At 35.9% G+C, this 15,695-nt stretch overlaps 1 protein-coding gene and 1 pseudogene across 1 annotated transcript; one reads left to right on the forward strand and one right to left on the reverse strand.

The window, feature by feature from the left end:
• Positions 1 to 533: 533 nt before the first annotated feature.
• Positions 534 to 4,244, reverse strand: LOC105074753 (disintegrin and metalloproteinase domain-containing protein 21-like). The gene has a single exon (XM_010962381.3). The coding sequence runs from the start codon at positions 3,222 to 3,224 to the stop codon at positions 1,068 to 1,070; it is 2,157 nt and encodes a 718-aa protein (XP_010960683.1). The 5' UTR covers positions 3,225 to 4,244; the 3' UTR covers positions 534 to 1,067.
• LOC105074752 (disintegrin and metalloproteinase domain-containing protein 21-like) overlaps positions 3,316 to 15,695 on the forward strand; it is a 51,765-nt pseudogene continuing 39,385 nt past the window's right edge.

A 15,695-nucleotide genomic window follows, 5' to 3' on the forward strand; every position in this document is an offset into this window, starting at 1 on the left:
AGGACTGAAGTATTCTTTTTACATTTCCTAATTAATTTCATGCAATTAATAATCCATTCAAATATTTATTGTATATCAGGCAGGTATTGGGACACAACAGTGAGCAAAATAGTTAAAACAACCCTGCCCTTGTGAAGATTATATTCTGGTGTTAAAGAAAATACTCCCAAGAGGATACCCAAACTGCCAAATTAAGGCAAAGAGAGCAGATAAGCCTGCCTAGGAAGCAAAGGGAACAGGGTCAGGAGTCTTTGTTAAATAACAATTTGTTTATACTTCAACAAGAGGTCATTATGTTCTCTCTTATGGTTACCAAATAAACCCAACATGTTGGGTGGGACAAGCATTATTACTATCCTTTTCAGATTTTAGAGCACAGTGTTACAATATGTAAGTAATTTTGCCAACTTTACTATGTCTGTTGATAGCAGTAAGCACTGTCACTATAGGTAATCCTGTCCTACACATAATCACCTTCTGGACACTGATGAAATGTCCCATTGCACCACTCTGGAAGGTCACATTTATTGACCTAATGTCTACAGAGTTCCCCTGATGGCATGAACTGCATTGCAGTCTTTGCTTGTTCTATGCATTTCATTGGGAAAACATTTCCATGATTCCAAATCCCAGTCTCAGTCAAAATCACATAAATACCCAAATGCTGATAAATGAAATCCACTATGTTGACAACAACAGATATATCCTCTGCACTTTTGAGAAGTTACCTTGGGAATAAATGAAGAGAGGTCAGACTCACCCTTTGGTGCTCAGATGTCTGTCCTCTGCTTTTCCCATGAGTCATATGTGTGCTCAAGAAACACAAAGAGGACTAACTCCAAAGGGAAATGGAGCTTTATTTGCTGCTTACAGTGAACAGTAGATAGGAAGATGTCAGGAATTACCTTTGCTTGACAGCAATGTTCCTGATACCAACAGAAGGGAAGGTCTCTGTATTTCTCTGTAAACTGCCAGAAATGTGCTCAGTGTCAGGCATGGAGTAATATTTCTAATGCCAATAGATTAAAACTTAGTAATGTATATGATATTAAATAACAGGCATGTTCTTAATCTGAAGATTGAGTCTTAGTCTCCTCGGGTCCAAAACGTTTTCGAAGGTACATAAATATAGCAGTCAAAGGTAAAAGCAAAACAGACAAAGCAAGAGTCACAAATAATGGCAAGAAAACTCTTCTGGCAGGTGCTGGGCCACTGTCAACGCTACCTCCGTTGCCTCTGTGTAGGCAGTAGGGCGGGGACCACCCATAGCCACAGTGGCAGTGATGTTGATTATTGCAGATCCCCTTCATGTTGCAGGTCTCAGGCAAGCAGACTCGTGACAGGAGAGACAGACTGACACACTTCTTGTGTAGGCAGATCTTTCCTGGACCACACATGGTGCCATCTTTCACTTCACCAACATCAGGTATATTCATCCCTAGGTGATAGTCAATACTCCAGCAGGTGACACCATTGATGTGAGTGTACTGTAATGTTGAGTGGTCTCTCAGATGGGGAATGCCTCCCACATTCTCACACTGAACTCTCCCACAAAAGATATCTGAAGTACGACATTTGAGGTATGTTGTGCCATTTATACCACAGTGGCCAAAACGGTTTCCCTGGGAATTAATTTCTTTATAGCAAATCTGAGATGCACTCTTTGCACCTTCACCGAAAATCTCCCTGCACTGTTCATCACGGTTATTACATCTCTTTTGATAGCAGTAGGCACTGTCATCACTACAGGGAATCCCGTCCTGCACATATACATCTTCTGGGCACTGATGAGATGTTCCATTGCACCACTCTGGAAGGTCACATTCACTGACCTGACGTCTACAGAGTTCCCCTGCTGGCATGAACTTGCAGTCTTTGCAACAAAGTCCAAAAGCACAAGCAGCCCCAGGCCTCAGAGTGCAGTTCAACAGACAACAGGGATCTTGTTCACACTGCTTTATAGAGCCACAGTCACACTTTTCTTCTGCTTCAACCACACCGTTCCCACAGCGTTTCAGCATAAAGACTGCCCCTGGAATTGGAGGACTGTACAGACATGATCCCTGGTTTAAAGTGGTCTTTGTAAAGTCTGCATAACTACAATTGGTGAATCTCTCTGATGGCACTCTGACAGCATTCATGATGCAAGCACTTTGCCCACACAAACAGAATTCTTCATCATGCTGCATACCCAAAGTGTGACCTAACTCATGAGCTACAGTGAGGGCAAAAACAGACCAGGGATCTCCTTTGAAATTATTAACTCCACAGTCAATAGGAGGATGACATATTCCTGCAACATAGGCTATCCCAAGTACACTTATGAGTGAATTTTTAATGAAAATATGTGCAGCATCATACTGTAGCTGGGAAAGACTGATTTGTTTCCACTGAGAGAAATCCTCCAGAACCTGTTCTATGCTTATCATTGGGAAAACATTTCCATGATTCCAAATCTCAATTCCAGTCAAAATCACATAAGTACCCAACTGCTGATAAATGGAATCCACTATGTTAACAACAACAAATACATTCTCCTGCACATTTGAGAAATTACTTTGGCAGTAAATGAAGAAATTGTGATCTACCACCACAGTCAGCTCCAGAAACCATGAGTGGGTCCACCAGTTATGAGCAGAATTTTGTCTCAGAGTTAATTTTTCGGCCTCTTCAAATTCCATCTGTTGATGTGGTTTATTTGTTAAGCCACATCTCATAAGTGAGACTTGTGTCTCATTAGTGTTTATCTTATAAATCAGGTGTTCAAATGTGGTAGAGTGCCTGATGGGCTCAATTTCATAAGTAATGTCATTTATCTGTAGCATTCCTTGAAAGCCCCCAGAACAAGTACTGAGGGAAACCAGGGACTCCAGGGCCCCCTCCACATAGCCATGATAGTAGCAGTCATCAGGAACAAAAGGCTGATCCTGGCGGAGGGCATGCTGGTCCGTGTAGGTGAACACTGGGAGATGTCTGGAAACCAAGATCTTCTTAGCCCTCATGTGGACAACATGTTGCCAGCCCCCAAACTGCAGGCTGTAGGAGAGCCAGCCTGGAGCCTTTGCACCTCTGCTTCTGTTGGTAACCTTTGAGGGGATCACCACATCTGGGGAGCTGAGGCTTTGGGAACGCCCAGCCTGGGAGAGGCCACAAGGGAACAGAGACACCTCAAGCCAGAGCAGTACAACGACTCCCATGGATACTGCAGCCTCACCAGCCACCATTATGGAGTGGCCATTATGAAACCATCTGTTCAGAGAAAAACAATGTTAGGCACTGCTGATCTGGCTCATCTCTCTGAGTTGACCTTTAAGGATGTGTGTCCTGTCAGAGTTGGACAATCAGAGCTGTAGTGCTGAAAGTGAAAATAAAAAGAAGGGTTTGGATGGCCGGGGGGATTGGGTAAGGAAAGTAGGAAAAAGAAGTTTAATGGGGAAAAAATTACTAATAAATCAAGAAAAAGCTTTGGATTTGTTTTCAATAAATGGGGGGAGGGTGGGAAGTTAGATGGGGTATAGGTAGTACAATATTGGCCATATGTTGATAGTTGTTGGATTTGAGAATAGGTGCTTGGGTTTCAATATACAATTACCTCAATACATATAGGTGGAATAAAAATCTCTCCCATAAAAAGTTAAAGCAAAAGTAAAGGAACTTTAGAGTAGGGTGACTGTATATCTCAATTGGTCCAAGACCACGTTGTTTATACCTGCTGTCCTTGTGTAACTATTGGTACTTTCCCCTGTCAAAACCGGAGAAGTCAGAAATAATCACAGTCCTTACATCAATTTGTATCAGATTGATACAAATCGATTTTCTTTAGAGTTTCTTTATCTCAAGTTATTTACTTGTCTCCTTGATGTATTCTCCTTCACCCATAACTCTGTGGGACTGTAAGGTCATTGAGGGCAGGGTTTATGATTTTAACTCATTTAAGAATTCCCTATAACACCTAGTATCATTCTCTATACAGTGGAAAATGGAAATGGGGGAGGGGTGGTGAAGTACTTGGGTTATAGATGAATGTCACTTAAGATGTATTCTTATTTGAATATAATTTTATAAGAGAAAAAAATCATAAAAAACTGACATCTTCTAAAGGAATGAGGAGAACAGTGTTGTTCTCTTCAGTTACCTACAGGAGAATACCAAAGACAAGAGGAAATGCCTTAAGAAGGGAAAGTGAGAATTCATGACATTTAAAAGCTTAGGGAAAGGAACTCCGTCTTCTGGGCAAAGGCATGAGAGTGCCTGGTATTTTAGGATTGCAAGGGAAAATTCCCAATGTCTGCTTAAATATATTTACCAACAGGTTTTGAAAGTGGGGGAATTTCTATACCTGGCCTACAGTCTCTCTGGCAACACTCGTTCATTTCTTTTCTTAATTCATTAAACAATTATTTATATGTTTGGAGCATACAAAGTACAGGACATTGTGCTACATGTTAGGGAAATAAAGTAAATATACAGAGCATTAAATAAATTATCAATTTAGTACAGAAATGTGTGGCAGGGACCTATAATATTGTATTCAACATTTCATGTATTATGTGCCCTTTTCTTTGGCTGAGTGTCTATAGACATCATCACAGTCTCAGCCTAAGTGCCAAAAAAGTAGCTAAAAAGCACTGATCCTATGGAAAAATAGGTAAGTAATCAGCTTACTATAATAGGATCTAAATAATTAATTAATTTAAATAGATTAATTAATCTAAATAGATCAATTAATCTAAATAGATTAATCTGAGGCTAATAAAGTTAATGATTCAGGGATCCTCACTGTACAGACCTCCATAAACCCCTGGGAGGTGCTTAGTAATGCAGTTTATGAGAGTCATCAATATAACACTGTTCAAAATTAGGCACTACACAAGCAAATTTAAAGTGCCCTGAAATATCAGTTTATACATTAAAGACTTGATAAAGGTTTCCTGAAATTCAACAATAATTTATGTAGTATTTATTGTATTACCAATAACAAGTTGTAAAGCTGATTTTTCTAAACTATAAATAATAAAGAATAAACTTTGATTGAATATCCTAGGGATAGTCAATTATCTTCCTGTTCTCGCCAGAGAAAATGTAACAAAATAATTCTCATAAGAGAGGCAATTAAAGAGGAAGCAATTATAAAACTGTAGGGAAACATATTATAGAAGTGTATCAGGAAGTTAATATAAGTACTGGGCTTTAAAAATTTTGTGATGGTTATCATATTTTCAAACTTTTAAAATTTATAATTCATTGTGATTTCTTCCTCATGTTAAATAAATGTTCATTTTTATCCTTATTGTAGTTTTCTATTCTTTTTCTTAAAGTGGGCTCTCTTGTAGATGCTTCAGGTCCAAAAATCTGATTTCAGCACTGACTGTGATAAACATACTGACAAAGGTAAGTTCAGTTTCTTAATGAGTAAACACAGGAAGAGCAACTAAGCCAAGCTAATTGAGAAGACTTGCATGGGAGATATGAAAATAAAGGTGACTGATCCAGTACCAGTTATCTCCTGGACTCTGAATCATTCCTAGTCAATACTTCCTTTACTCTGATTCAAATTCTTCTATGTCATCCCTCCATAGAACTTCCCCTACTACTTCTGCAGTCTTCATTTAATGAGAAAGGAAGAGAGAGAGAGAGAGCCAAACTCAATCCTCAACCTCTTCACAGAGCTCCCTATACCTCTTTACTTTATTAAACCTGAGCTTCTGTAGAATTTACTGCTTGCCTTAAAGCTCACTCTAGAGAAACTCACGTCACAGAAGTCATATGTGCTTTATGGTCCACAGGCTGGGATCCTGTTGTCCACAGCCCATAAAGTCCATTCAGGACCACTTACCCTGCTACATTTGACTAGACTGATTTTTAACATTTCTTTCTCACTCTTCCATCAACCACTCCCTGCACAAATTTCAAAGACTTTGACATCTGAAAGTGGAAGTCTCTCTCCACCCTAATTGTTAGCAAGTTAGTGTGTGTGCATTTCTCAAGAGAAGAGTCCAGCCTTTCCAACTCTTCTATTTGTCTTAGCAGATTTCCCAGCAGGCAAAGGGGCTCCCCAGGTCGAAGAGTCCACCTGTGTGGACTTTCTCTTCCTTATAAATCCCTCCCATGGGTGCCAGACGTGATGTCTTTTTTTCCATCCTACTTGGTTACACGAATTTCTATTTTGCAGCTTTGGTCGTACAGAAGATCTGCCAGTTTCCAATTCATTTTATGTGAGATTTTTTCCTCATACAGATGTATTTTTGACATGTTTTTTGGGGGAGGTGAGTTCCATGTCCTCTTACTCTGCCATCTTCATCTCCTCCTCACTCTGCCATCTTGATCCCTTCCTCAGGTTGTTCTGATTCAGAATAGCACTTTATAGATACAGAGCATCACAAATTATGTCCTAGAGTAAGAAATGTGGCTTTTTGGGGGTCGGGGTTGGGTTTTTTAAAACCGAAATATAAATTGATTTACAATAGTAGCTTCAAATGTACAACATAGTGATTTAATATTTTTATAGACTAAACCATTTAAAGTTATATAAAAGATTGGCTATGTTCCCTGTGTTGTACAGTATATCCTGGTAGCTTATGTATTTTATACATAGTGGTTTGTATTCTTAATCCTCTACTCCTATTTTCCCCTTCCCTGATCCCTCTCCACCATGGTAACCACTGATTTGTTCTCTATATCTGTAAGTCTGTTTCTGTTTTGTTGTTGTATTCATTTATTTTATTTTTTAGATTCCTCATATAAGTGTCTTTCTTTGTCTGACTTAACTCACTAAGCATAATACCCTCCAGGGCCAACCACGTTGTTGAAAGTGGTAAAAGTTCATTCTTAAATTTCATTAAAATTGGCTGAATAATATTCACGTGTGTGTGTGTGTATCACATCTTTATCTATCATCTGTGGAGGGACACTTGGGTGGCTTCCATGTCTTGGCTATCGTAAATACTGCTGCCATGAACATTGAGGTGCACGAGTCTTTTCCAATTAGTGTTTTCTTTGGGGGAGGTTATATACCCAGCAGTGGAATTGCTGAATCATATGGTAGTTCTATTTTCAAGTTTTTGAGGAACCCCCATACAATATTCCATAGTGGCTGTACCACTTTACATTCCCACAACAGTGTGTGAGGATTCCTTTTTCTCCACGTCTTTGCCAACATTTGTTATTTGTGGTCTTCTTGACAAAAGCCATTCTGACAGGTGTGAGGTGATATCTAATTGTGGTTTTGATTTGTATTTCCCTTACGGTTAGCAGTGTTGAGCATCTTATCATGTGCTTCTTGGCCATGTGTATGTCTTCTTTGGAAAAATGTCAGTTTAGGTCTTTTGCCCATTTTTTGATTGGGTTTTTTTTTTTTAGATACTGAGTTGTATGAGTTATTTATATATTTCTGATATTACACCTTATAGGTCATATCACTTGCAAATATTTTCTCCCATTCAGTTGGTTATCTTTCATTTTGATAATGGTTTCTTTTGCTGTGCAAAACACTTAGTGTAATTGAGTCCTACTTATTTTCACTTTTGCTTCCTTTGCCTGATGAGACAGATGCAAAAAAAGATTGGTATGACTTGTGTCAGAGTGTTCTGCCTGTTTTATTCTACAGGTTTTATGGTTTCAGGTCTTATATTTAGGTCTTTTTTTAAAAATTGAAGTATAAATGATTTACAATATTATGTTATTTTCAGGTATACAGCATAGTGATTCAGTATTTTTGCAGATTATACTCTATTATAGGTTATTATGTGGTAATAACTATAATTTCCTCTGCTATACAATATAGCCTTGTTTCTTATCTTTTTCATACATAATAGTTTGAATCTGTTAATCCTATATCCCTAATTTGTTCCTCCCCCTTCTTCTCCCCTTTGTTAACCACTAGTTTTTTTCCCTATATCTGTGAGTCTGTTTCTGTTTGGCATATACATTTATTTGTATAACTTTTTTAGATTCCATATATAAGTAATATCATACAGTGTATCTTTCTCTGTCTGACTTATTTCCCTTAGCATAATATTCTCTAAGTCCATCCATATTGCTGAAAATGGCAGAATTTCATTCTTTTATATGGCTGAGTTATATTCCATTCTATGTATATATCACATCTTGATTATCCATTAGTCTGTGACTGTACATTTGGGTTCCTTCCAAATCTTGGGTGGCTATTGTAAATATTGCTGTTATGAACATCAGATTGCAGGCATCTTTTTGAATTAGTGTTTTTATTTATTCTGAATATATACCCAGGAGTGGAATTGCTGGGTGACATGCTAGTTTTATTTTTAGTTTTTTAAGGAAACTCCATACTGTTTTCTATAGTGGCTGCATCAATTTATATTCCTACCAACAGTGCATGAGAGTTCCCTTTTCTCCATGCCCTCTCCAGCATTTTTTACTTGTGGTCTTTTTGATGATAAACATTCTGACAGGTGTGAGGTGATATCTCACTGCTGTTTTGATTTGTATTTCCCTGATGGTTAGTGATGTTGAGCATCTTTTCATGTGCCTATTGGCAATCTGTATGTCTTCTTTGGAAACATGTCCATTCAGGTCTTCTGCACATTTTTAGTCAGGTTGTTTGTTTTCTTGATATTGAGTTATATGAGCTGTTTATATATTTTGAATATTAACCACTTGTCAGTCACATCATTGCAAATATTTTCTCTCATTCAGTAGGCTGTCTTTTCATTTTATTGATAGTTTCCTTTGCTGTGCAAAAGCTTTTAAGTTTAATTAGGTCCCATTTTTTTTGCTTTAATCTTTTCCCCTTAGGAATGAATTCAAAAATATATTGCTATGATTTATGTTGAAGAGTGTCCTGCCAGTGTTCTCTTCTAGTTTTATGGTTTCAGGTCTTACATTTATGTCTTTAAACCATTTTGAGTTTGTTTTGTATATGGTGTGTGAGAAAACATTCTAATCTTACTCTTTTACATGTAGCTGTCCAATTTTCCTACCACCACTTGTTGAAGAAACTGTCTTTTCTCCATTGTATATTCTTGCTTCTTTTACTGTAGGTGAATTGACTATAGATTTGTGGATTTATTTCTTGGCTCTCTGTTCTGTTCCATTGATCTATATATCTGTTTTTTGTTCCAGTACCACACTGTTTTGATTAATTTAGCATTGTAGTATTCTCTGAAGTGTGGGAGGGTTATACCTTCAGTTTTGTTCTTTTTCCTGAGGACTGCTTTGGCTATTTGGGGTATTTTTTAGTTCCATTTAATTTTAAGATTATTCCTTCCAGTTCTTGAAAAATGTCATGGGTATGTGAGTAGGGATTACATTAAATCTGTAGATTGCTTTGGGTAGTATGACCATTTTAACAATATCAATTATTCAATTCTAAGAGCATAACATATCTTTCTATTTCTTTGAATCATATTGTTTCCTTTATCACTGTTTTCTTGTTTGTAGAGTATAAGTCTTCTGCCTCTTTGGTTAAGTTTATTCCTAGGTCTTTTATTCTTTCTGTTGAGATATAAAATAGGATAATTTCTCTTTCTGATATTTCATTGTTAGCGCCTAGCAACACAGCAGATTTCTATATACTAATGTTGTATCCTGCTACCTTGATTAATTAATTTATTAGTTCCAGTAGTTTCTTGGTGGAAACTTTAGAGTTTTCTATGTAAGTTATCATGTCATCTGGAAATAGTGACAGTTTTAGCTCTTCTCTTTCAACTTAGATATCTTTCATTTCTTTTTAAAATTGTTTGACTGCTGTGGCTAGGACTTCCAATACTATATTAAGTGGCCAGAGTGGGCATCCTTGCCCTATTCCTAAATTTAGTGGGACGGCTTTCCACTTTTCATCTTTGAGTGTGGTGTGTGAGTTTGTTGTAAACTGCCTTTATTATGTTGAGATATATTCCTTCAGTACCAACTTTGGTGAAAATTTTTTATCATGAATGGACGTTGAATTTTGTCAAATAGTATCTCAGTGTCTATTGAGATTATCATGTGATTTTTATACTAACTTTTGTTAATGTCATGTGTCACATTGATTTATTTGTGAATGTTGAATAATATTTGTGACCCTGGAATAAATCCAATTTGATCATGGTGTATGATCCTCTTTGTATGTTTTTGGATTAGGTTTACTAATATTTTGTTAAGGATTTTTGCATTTATATTCATCAGAGATATTGGCCTATAATTTTCACTTTTTTTGTATCAGGGTAATGGTAGCCTTGTGGATTGAATTTGGGATTTCCCTTCTCTTTAATTTTTGGGAATAATTTGAAAAGGATAGGTATTAGTTCTTTATTTGTTTGGTAGAATTCCTCTGTGAGACCACATGGTCCTGGACTTTTGTTTGCTTGGAGAATTTTAATTACAAAATCAACTTCATTTCTACAGACTAGTCTGTTCAAATTGTCTATTTCTTTTTGATTCAGTCTTGGGAGGTTACATGTTTCTAAAAATTTGTCCATTTCTTCTAGGCTGTCCAATTTGTCAGCATGTAACTATTCATAGTATTCAGTTATGATTTTTTTGTATCTCTGTGGTATCAGCTGTTATTTCTTCTCTTTTATTTCTTATTTTGTTTATTTAGGTCCTTTCTTTGTTTTTTCTTAATGAGCCCAGCTAAAGGCTTATCAATTTTCTCTCTCTTTTCAAAAACCAGCTCTTGGTTTTATTGATCTTTTCCATCATTTTTGTTTGTTTTTTGTTTGTTTTAGTCTCTGTTTCATTTATTTCCTCTCTGATATTTATTTCCTTCCTTTTGTTTTTACTGTAATCTTTGTTCTTCTCTTTTAGATGGTAGGTTAGGTTGGTTATTTGAGGGTTTTTTTTGTTTTTGTTTCTTGTGGTAGGCCTATGTCACTGTAAACTTCCCTTTTTGAACTTCTTTTGCTGAGTCCTATAGATTTTTGGAAGTTGTGATTCTGTTTTCATTTGTCCTGTGGTCTTTTCTGAATTTCTATTTGATTTCTTCATTGATACATTATGTTTTTAGTAATACATTTTTTAGTTTTCATGTGTTTGTGTTTTTCCCTTTTTTTCTTCCTGTAACTGATTTTTAGTTTCATACCATTATGGTTGGGGAAAAAAAAAGCTTCAGTATATTTATCCTCTTAAATTTGTTGAGACTTGCTTTGTGGCCTATCATATGATCTATCCCAGAGAATTTTCTATGCGCACTTGAAAAGAATGTGTATTCTGCTGGTTTTCAATGTAATGTCCTGTAGATGTCTATTAAGTCCAACTGGTCTATTGTGTCATTTAAGACCACTGTTTCCTTATTGATTTTCTTGCTGGATGATCTGTCCCTTGATGTTAGTGGGGTGTTTAGGTACCTTATTATTACTGTATTATTGTCAATTTTTCCATTTATGTCTCAGTATTTGCTTTGTATATTTATGTGCTCCTGTATTGCACGCATATATGTTAATGAGTGTAATATCTTTATCTTGTATTTATCCCTTTATCACTATATAATGCCCTTCTTTGTCTTTTTTATAGCCTAGTTTTAAAGTCTATTTCATCTGTTATGAATATGGCTATTCCCACTTTCTTGTCATATCTGTCTGCATGAAATACCTTTTTCCATTCCCTGACTTTTGGTCTGTGTGTGTTCTTAGCCCTGAAGTACATCTTTTGTAGGCAGCATATTGAAGGGTCATTAAAAAAAATCTAATCACTCACCCTATAGGTCTCATGATAGAAGCATTTCGTACACTGACATTTAAAGTAATTATTGATAGGTATGTACTAATTACCATTTATTACTTGTTTTCCAGTTATTTTTGTAGTTCTTTTCTGTTTACTTCTTTTTGTTTCTACCATTGTGGTTTTATGATTTTCTTTAAATGCAAGCTTTGGTTCCTTTCTTTTTTATTTTTGTGTGTCTACTGTAGATTTCTGATTTGTGGTTACCATGTGGTTCATATATGTTGACCCATAATTATATCTACTTATTTTAAACAGAATAGTCATTCAACTTCAAACACATCCTAAAATATTTACATTTTTTACTTTTATCCTTCACATTTTGGGCTTTTGAAATCATATTTTACATCTTCATGCTTAACCTTTAACTGTTTTATTGTAGTTATGATTGCTTTTTTTTTTTTTATCTTTTAATCTAGGTACTAGCTTATTTAAGAAATCTTTAATCTTTACTATATATCTGCATTTCCTAGAGATATTTTCGCTTTCCTGTAGGTTCTTACTTCTCTTTCCATTTAGAGAAGACCGTTCAACATTTCTTTTAGGATAGGTTAAGTATTGATGAATTTTTAAAGTTTTTGTCTGTCTGAAAATTTCTTTATGTCTCCTTCTATTGGTGGATAGAGTATCCTAGCTTGCAGGTTTTTCTCTTTCAGTACTTTGAATATATCATGTCACTCCCTTGGCCTGCTAAGTTTATGCATAGAAATCATCTGATAACCTCATGAGGGTTCCCTTGTAACTGACTCTTGGTTTTTCTCTTGCTGCTTTTAGAATCGTCTCTTTATCTTCAACTTTTGCCTTTTTAATTATGATATGTCTTGGTGTGGGTCTGTTTGGGTTCATCTTGTTTGTGCTTCCTGTACCTGGATATTTCCTTTCTTCTTTAGGTTTGGAAAATTTTCAGTTTTAATTTCTGAAATACATTTTGGATTCCCTTCTCTCTCTTCTTCTTCTTCTGGAACCATTATAATGTGCATGTTGCTACATTTAATGTTATTCCAAGATCTCATAGATTGCTTTTGTATTTTTTAAAATTTGTCTTTCTATCTGCTGTTCTGATTGGGTGAGTTCCATTATTTTATCTTCCAAATCACTTGTGAATTCTTCTTTGTCACTTAGTCTGGTATTCATTTATTTCAGCTATTGAATTATCTTTTTTTTTTAATTTTAAGAGTTTATTTGAGCAAAAATCAGTTTGAATCAAGCAACATTCAATTTGTATTTTTTATTTTTATACAATGTTTAAAGGTTACTTTTCATTTACAGTGATTACAAAATATTGGCTATATTCCCCAGGTTGTATAATACATCCTTGAGCCTATGTTACATGCAGTAGTTTGTACCTTCTACCTCCCCACCCATATATTATCCTCAACCCTGCACTGGTAAATACTAGTTTGTTCTCTATATCAGTGAGTCTGCTTCTTTTATGTTATATTAACTAGTTTGTTGTGTTTTTAGATTCCACATATAAGCGGTATGATACAGTCTCTATCTGACTTATTTCACTTATTTCACTCCAAGTTCATCCATGTTGCTACAAATGTAAAAATATTGTTTGTTTTTATGGCTTAGTAGTATTCCAGTATGCGTGTGTGTGTGTGTGTGTGTGTGTGTGTGTATCACATATTCCTTATCCATTCATTTGTTGATGGACACTTAGTTTGTTTCCATGTCTTGGCAATTATAAATAATTCTGATATAAACATTGAGGTTCATATATCTTTTCAAATTTTTTTTCATCTATATACCCAGGAGTGGAATTCCTGGATCATATGGCAGTTCCACTGTCAGTTTTTTGAGAAACCTCCTTACTGTTTTCTACAATGACTGCACCAATTTACATTCCTACCAACAGTGTACAAGGATTCTTTTTTCTGTACATCCTTCCCAACATCTGTTACTTGTGTTCTTTTTTTAAAACATTTTTTATTGATTTATTTTCATTTTACAATGTTGTGTCAAATTCCAGTGTAGAGCACAATTTTTCAGTTATACATGAACATATATATATTCATTGTCACATTTTTTTCTCTGTGAGCTAGCATACGATCTTGTATATATTTCCCTGTGCTATACAGTATAATCTTGTTTATCTATTCTACAATTTTGAAATCCTAGTCTATCTCTTCCCACCCCCGCCCCCTTGGCAACCACAAGTTTGTATTCTATGTCTGTGAGTATGTTTCTGTTTTGTATTTATGCTTTGTTTGGTTTTTTCTTTTCTTTTTTTTTTTTAGATTCCACATATGAGCGATCTCATATGGTATTTTTCTTTCTCTTTCCAGCTTACTTCATTTAGAATGACATTCTCCAGGAACATCCATGTTGCTGCAGATGGTATTATGTTGTTGGTTTTTATGGCTGAGTAGTATTCCATTGTATAAATATACCACCTCTTCTTTATCCAGTCATCTGTTGATGGACATTTAGGCTGTTTCCATGTCTTGGCTATTGTAAATAGTGCTGCTATGAACATTGGGGTGCAGGTGTCATCCTGAAGTAGGGTTCCTTCCAGATATATGCCCAGGAGTGGGATTCCTGGGTCATATGGTAAGTCTATTCCTAGTCTTTTGAGGAATCTCCATACTGTTTTCCACAGTGGCTGCACCAAACTGCATTCCCATCAGCAGTGAAGGAGGGTTCCCTTTTCTCCACAGCCTCTCCAGCATTTGTCACTAGTGGACTTTTGAATGATGGCCATTCTGACTGGTGTGAGGTGATACCTCATTTGCATTTCTCTGATAATTAGTGATAATGAGCATTTTTCATGTGCCTATTGATCATTTGTATTTCTTCCTTGGGGAACTGGTTGTTTAGGTCTTTGGCCCGATTTTGGATTGGGTTGTTTATTTTTTTCTTATTGAGTCATATGAGCTGCTTATATATTCTGGAGATCAAGCCTTTGTCGGTTTCACTTGCAAAAAATTTTTCCCATTCCGCAGGTTGTCTTTTTGTTTTACTTATGGTTTCCTTTGCTGTGCAGAAGCTTGTAAGTTTCATTAGGTCCCATTTGTTTATTCTTGCTTTTATTTCTTCTAGGAGAAAATTTTTGAGATGTATGTCACATAACGTTTTGCCTATATTTTCCTCTAGGAGGTTTATTGTATCTTGTCTTATGTTTAAGTCTTTGATCCACTTTGAGTTGATTTTTGTGTATGGTGTAAGGGAATGTTCTAGATTCATTGCTTTACATGCTGATGTCCAGTTTTCCCAACACCATTTGCTGAAGAGACTGTCTTTATTCCATTGTATATTCTTGCCTCCTTTGTCGAAGATTAGTTGACCAGAAGTTTCTGGGTTCATTTCTGGGCTCTCTATTCTGTTCCATGGGTCTGTATGTCTGTTTTTGTACCAATACCATGCTGTCTTGATGACTGTAGCTCTATAGTATCGTCTGAAGTCTGGGAGAGTTATTCCTCCAGCCTCTTTCTTTCTCTTCAGTAATGCTTTGGCAATTCTAGGTCTTTGATGGTTCTATGTAAATTTTATTATGATTTGTTCTAGTTCTGTGAAATATGTCCTGGGTAATTTGATAGGGATTGCATTAAATCTATAGATTGCCTTGGGCAGTGTGACCATTTTAACAATATTGATTCTTCCAATCCAAGAGCATAGGATATCTTTCCATTTTTTAAAGTCTTCTTTAATTTCCTTCATCAATGGTTTATAGTTTTTTGTGTATAATTCTTTCACCTCCTTGGTTAGATTTATTCCTAGGTACTTTATTACTTTGGGTGCTATTTTAAAGGGGATTGTTTCTTTAGTTTCTTTTTCTGTTGATTCATCGTTAGTGTAAAGAAATGCAACTGATTTTTGAACGTTAATCTTGTAACCTGCTACCTTGCTGAATTCTTCAATCAGCTCTAGTAGTTTTTGGGCGGCCCTTTTAGGGTTTTCTATATATAGTAACATGTCATCAGCATATAGTGACACTTTTACCTCTTCTTTTCCAATTTGGATCCCTTTTATTTCTCTCTCTTGTCTAATTGCTGTGGCTTGGACTTCCAAGACTA

The sequence above is a fragment of the Camelus bactrianus genome, chromosome 6 (genome assembly GCF_048773025.1).
Source record: "Camelus bactrianus isolate YW-2024 breed Bactrian camel chromosome 6, ASM4877302v1, whole genome shotgun sequence".
Lineage (NCBI taxonomy): Eukaryota > Metazoa > Chordata > Mammalia > Artiodactyla > Camelidae > Camelus > Camelus bactrianus.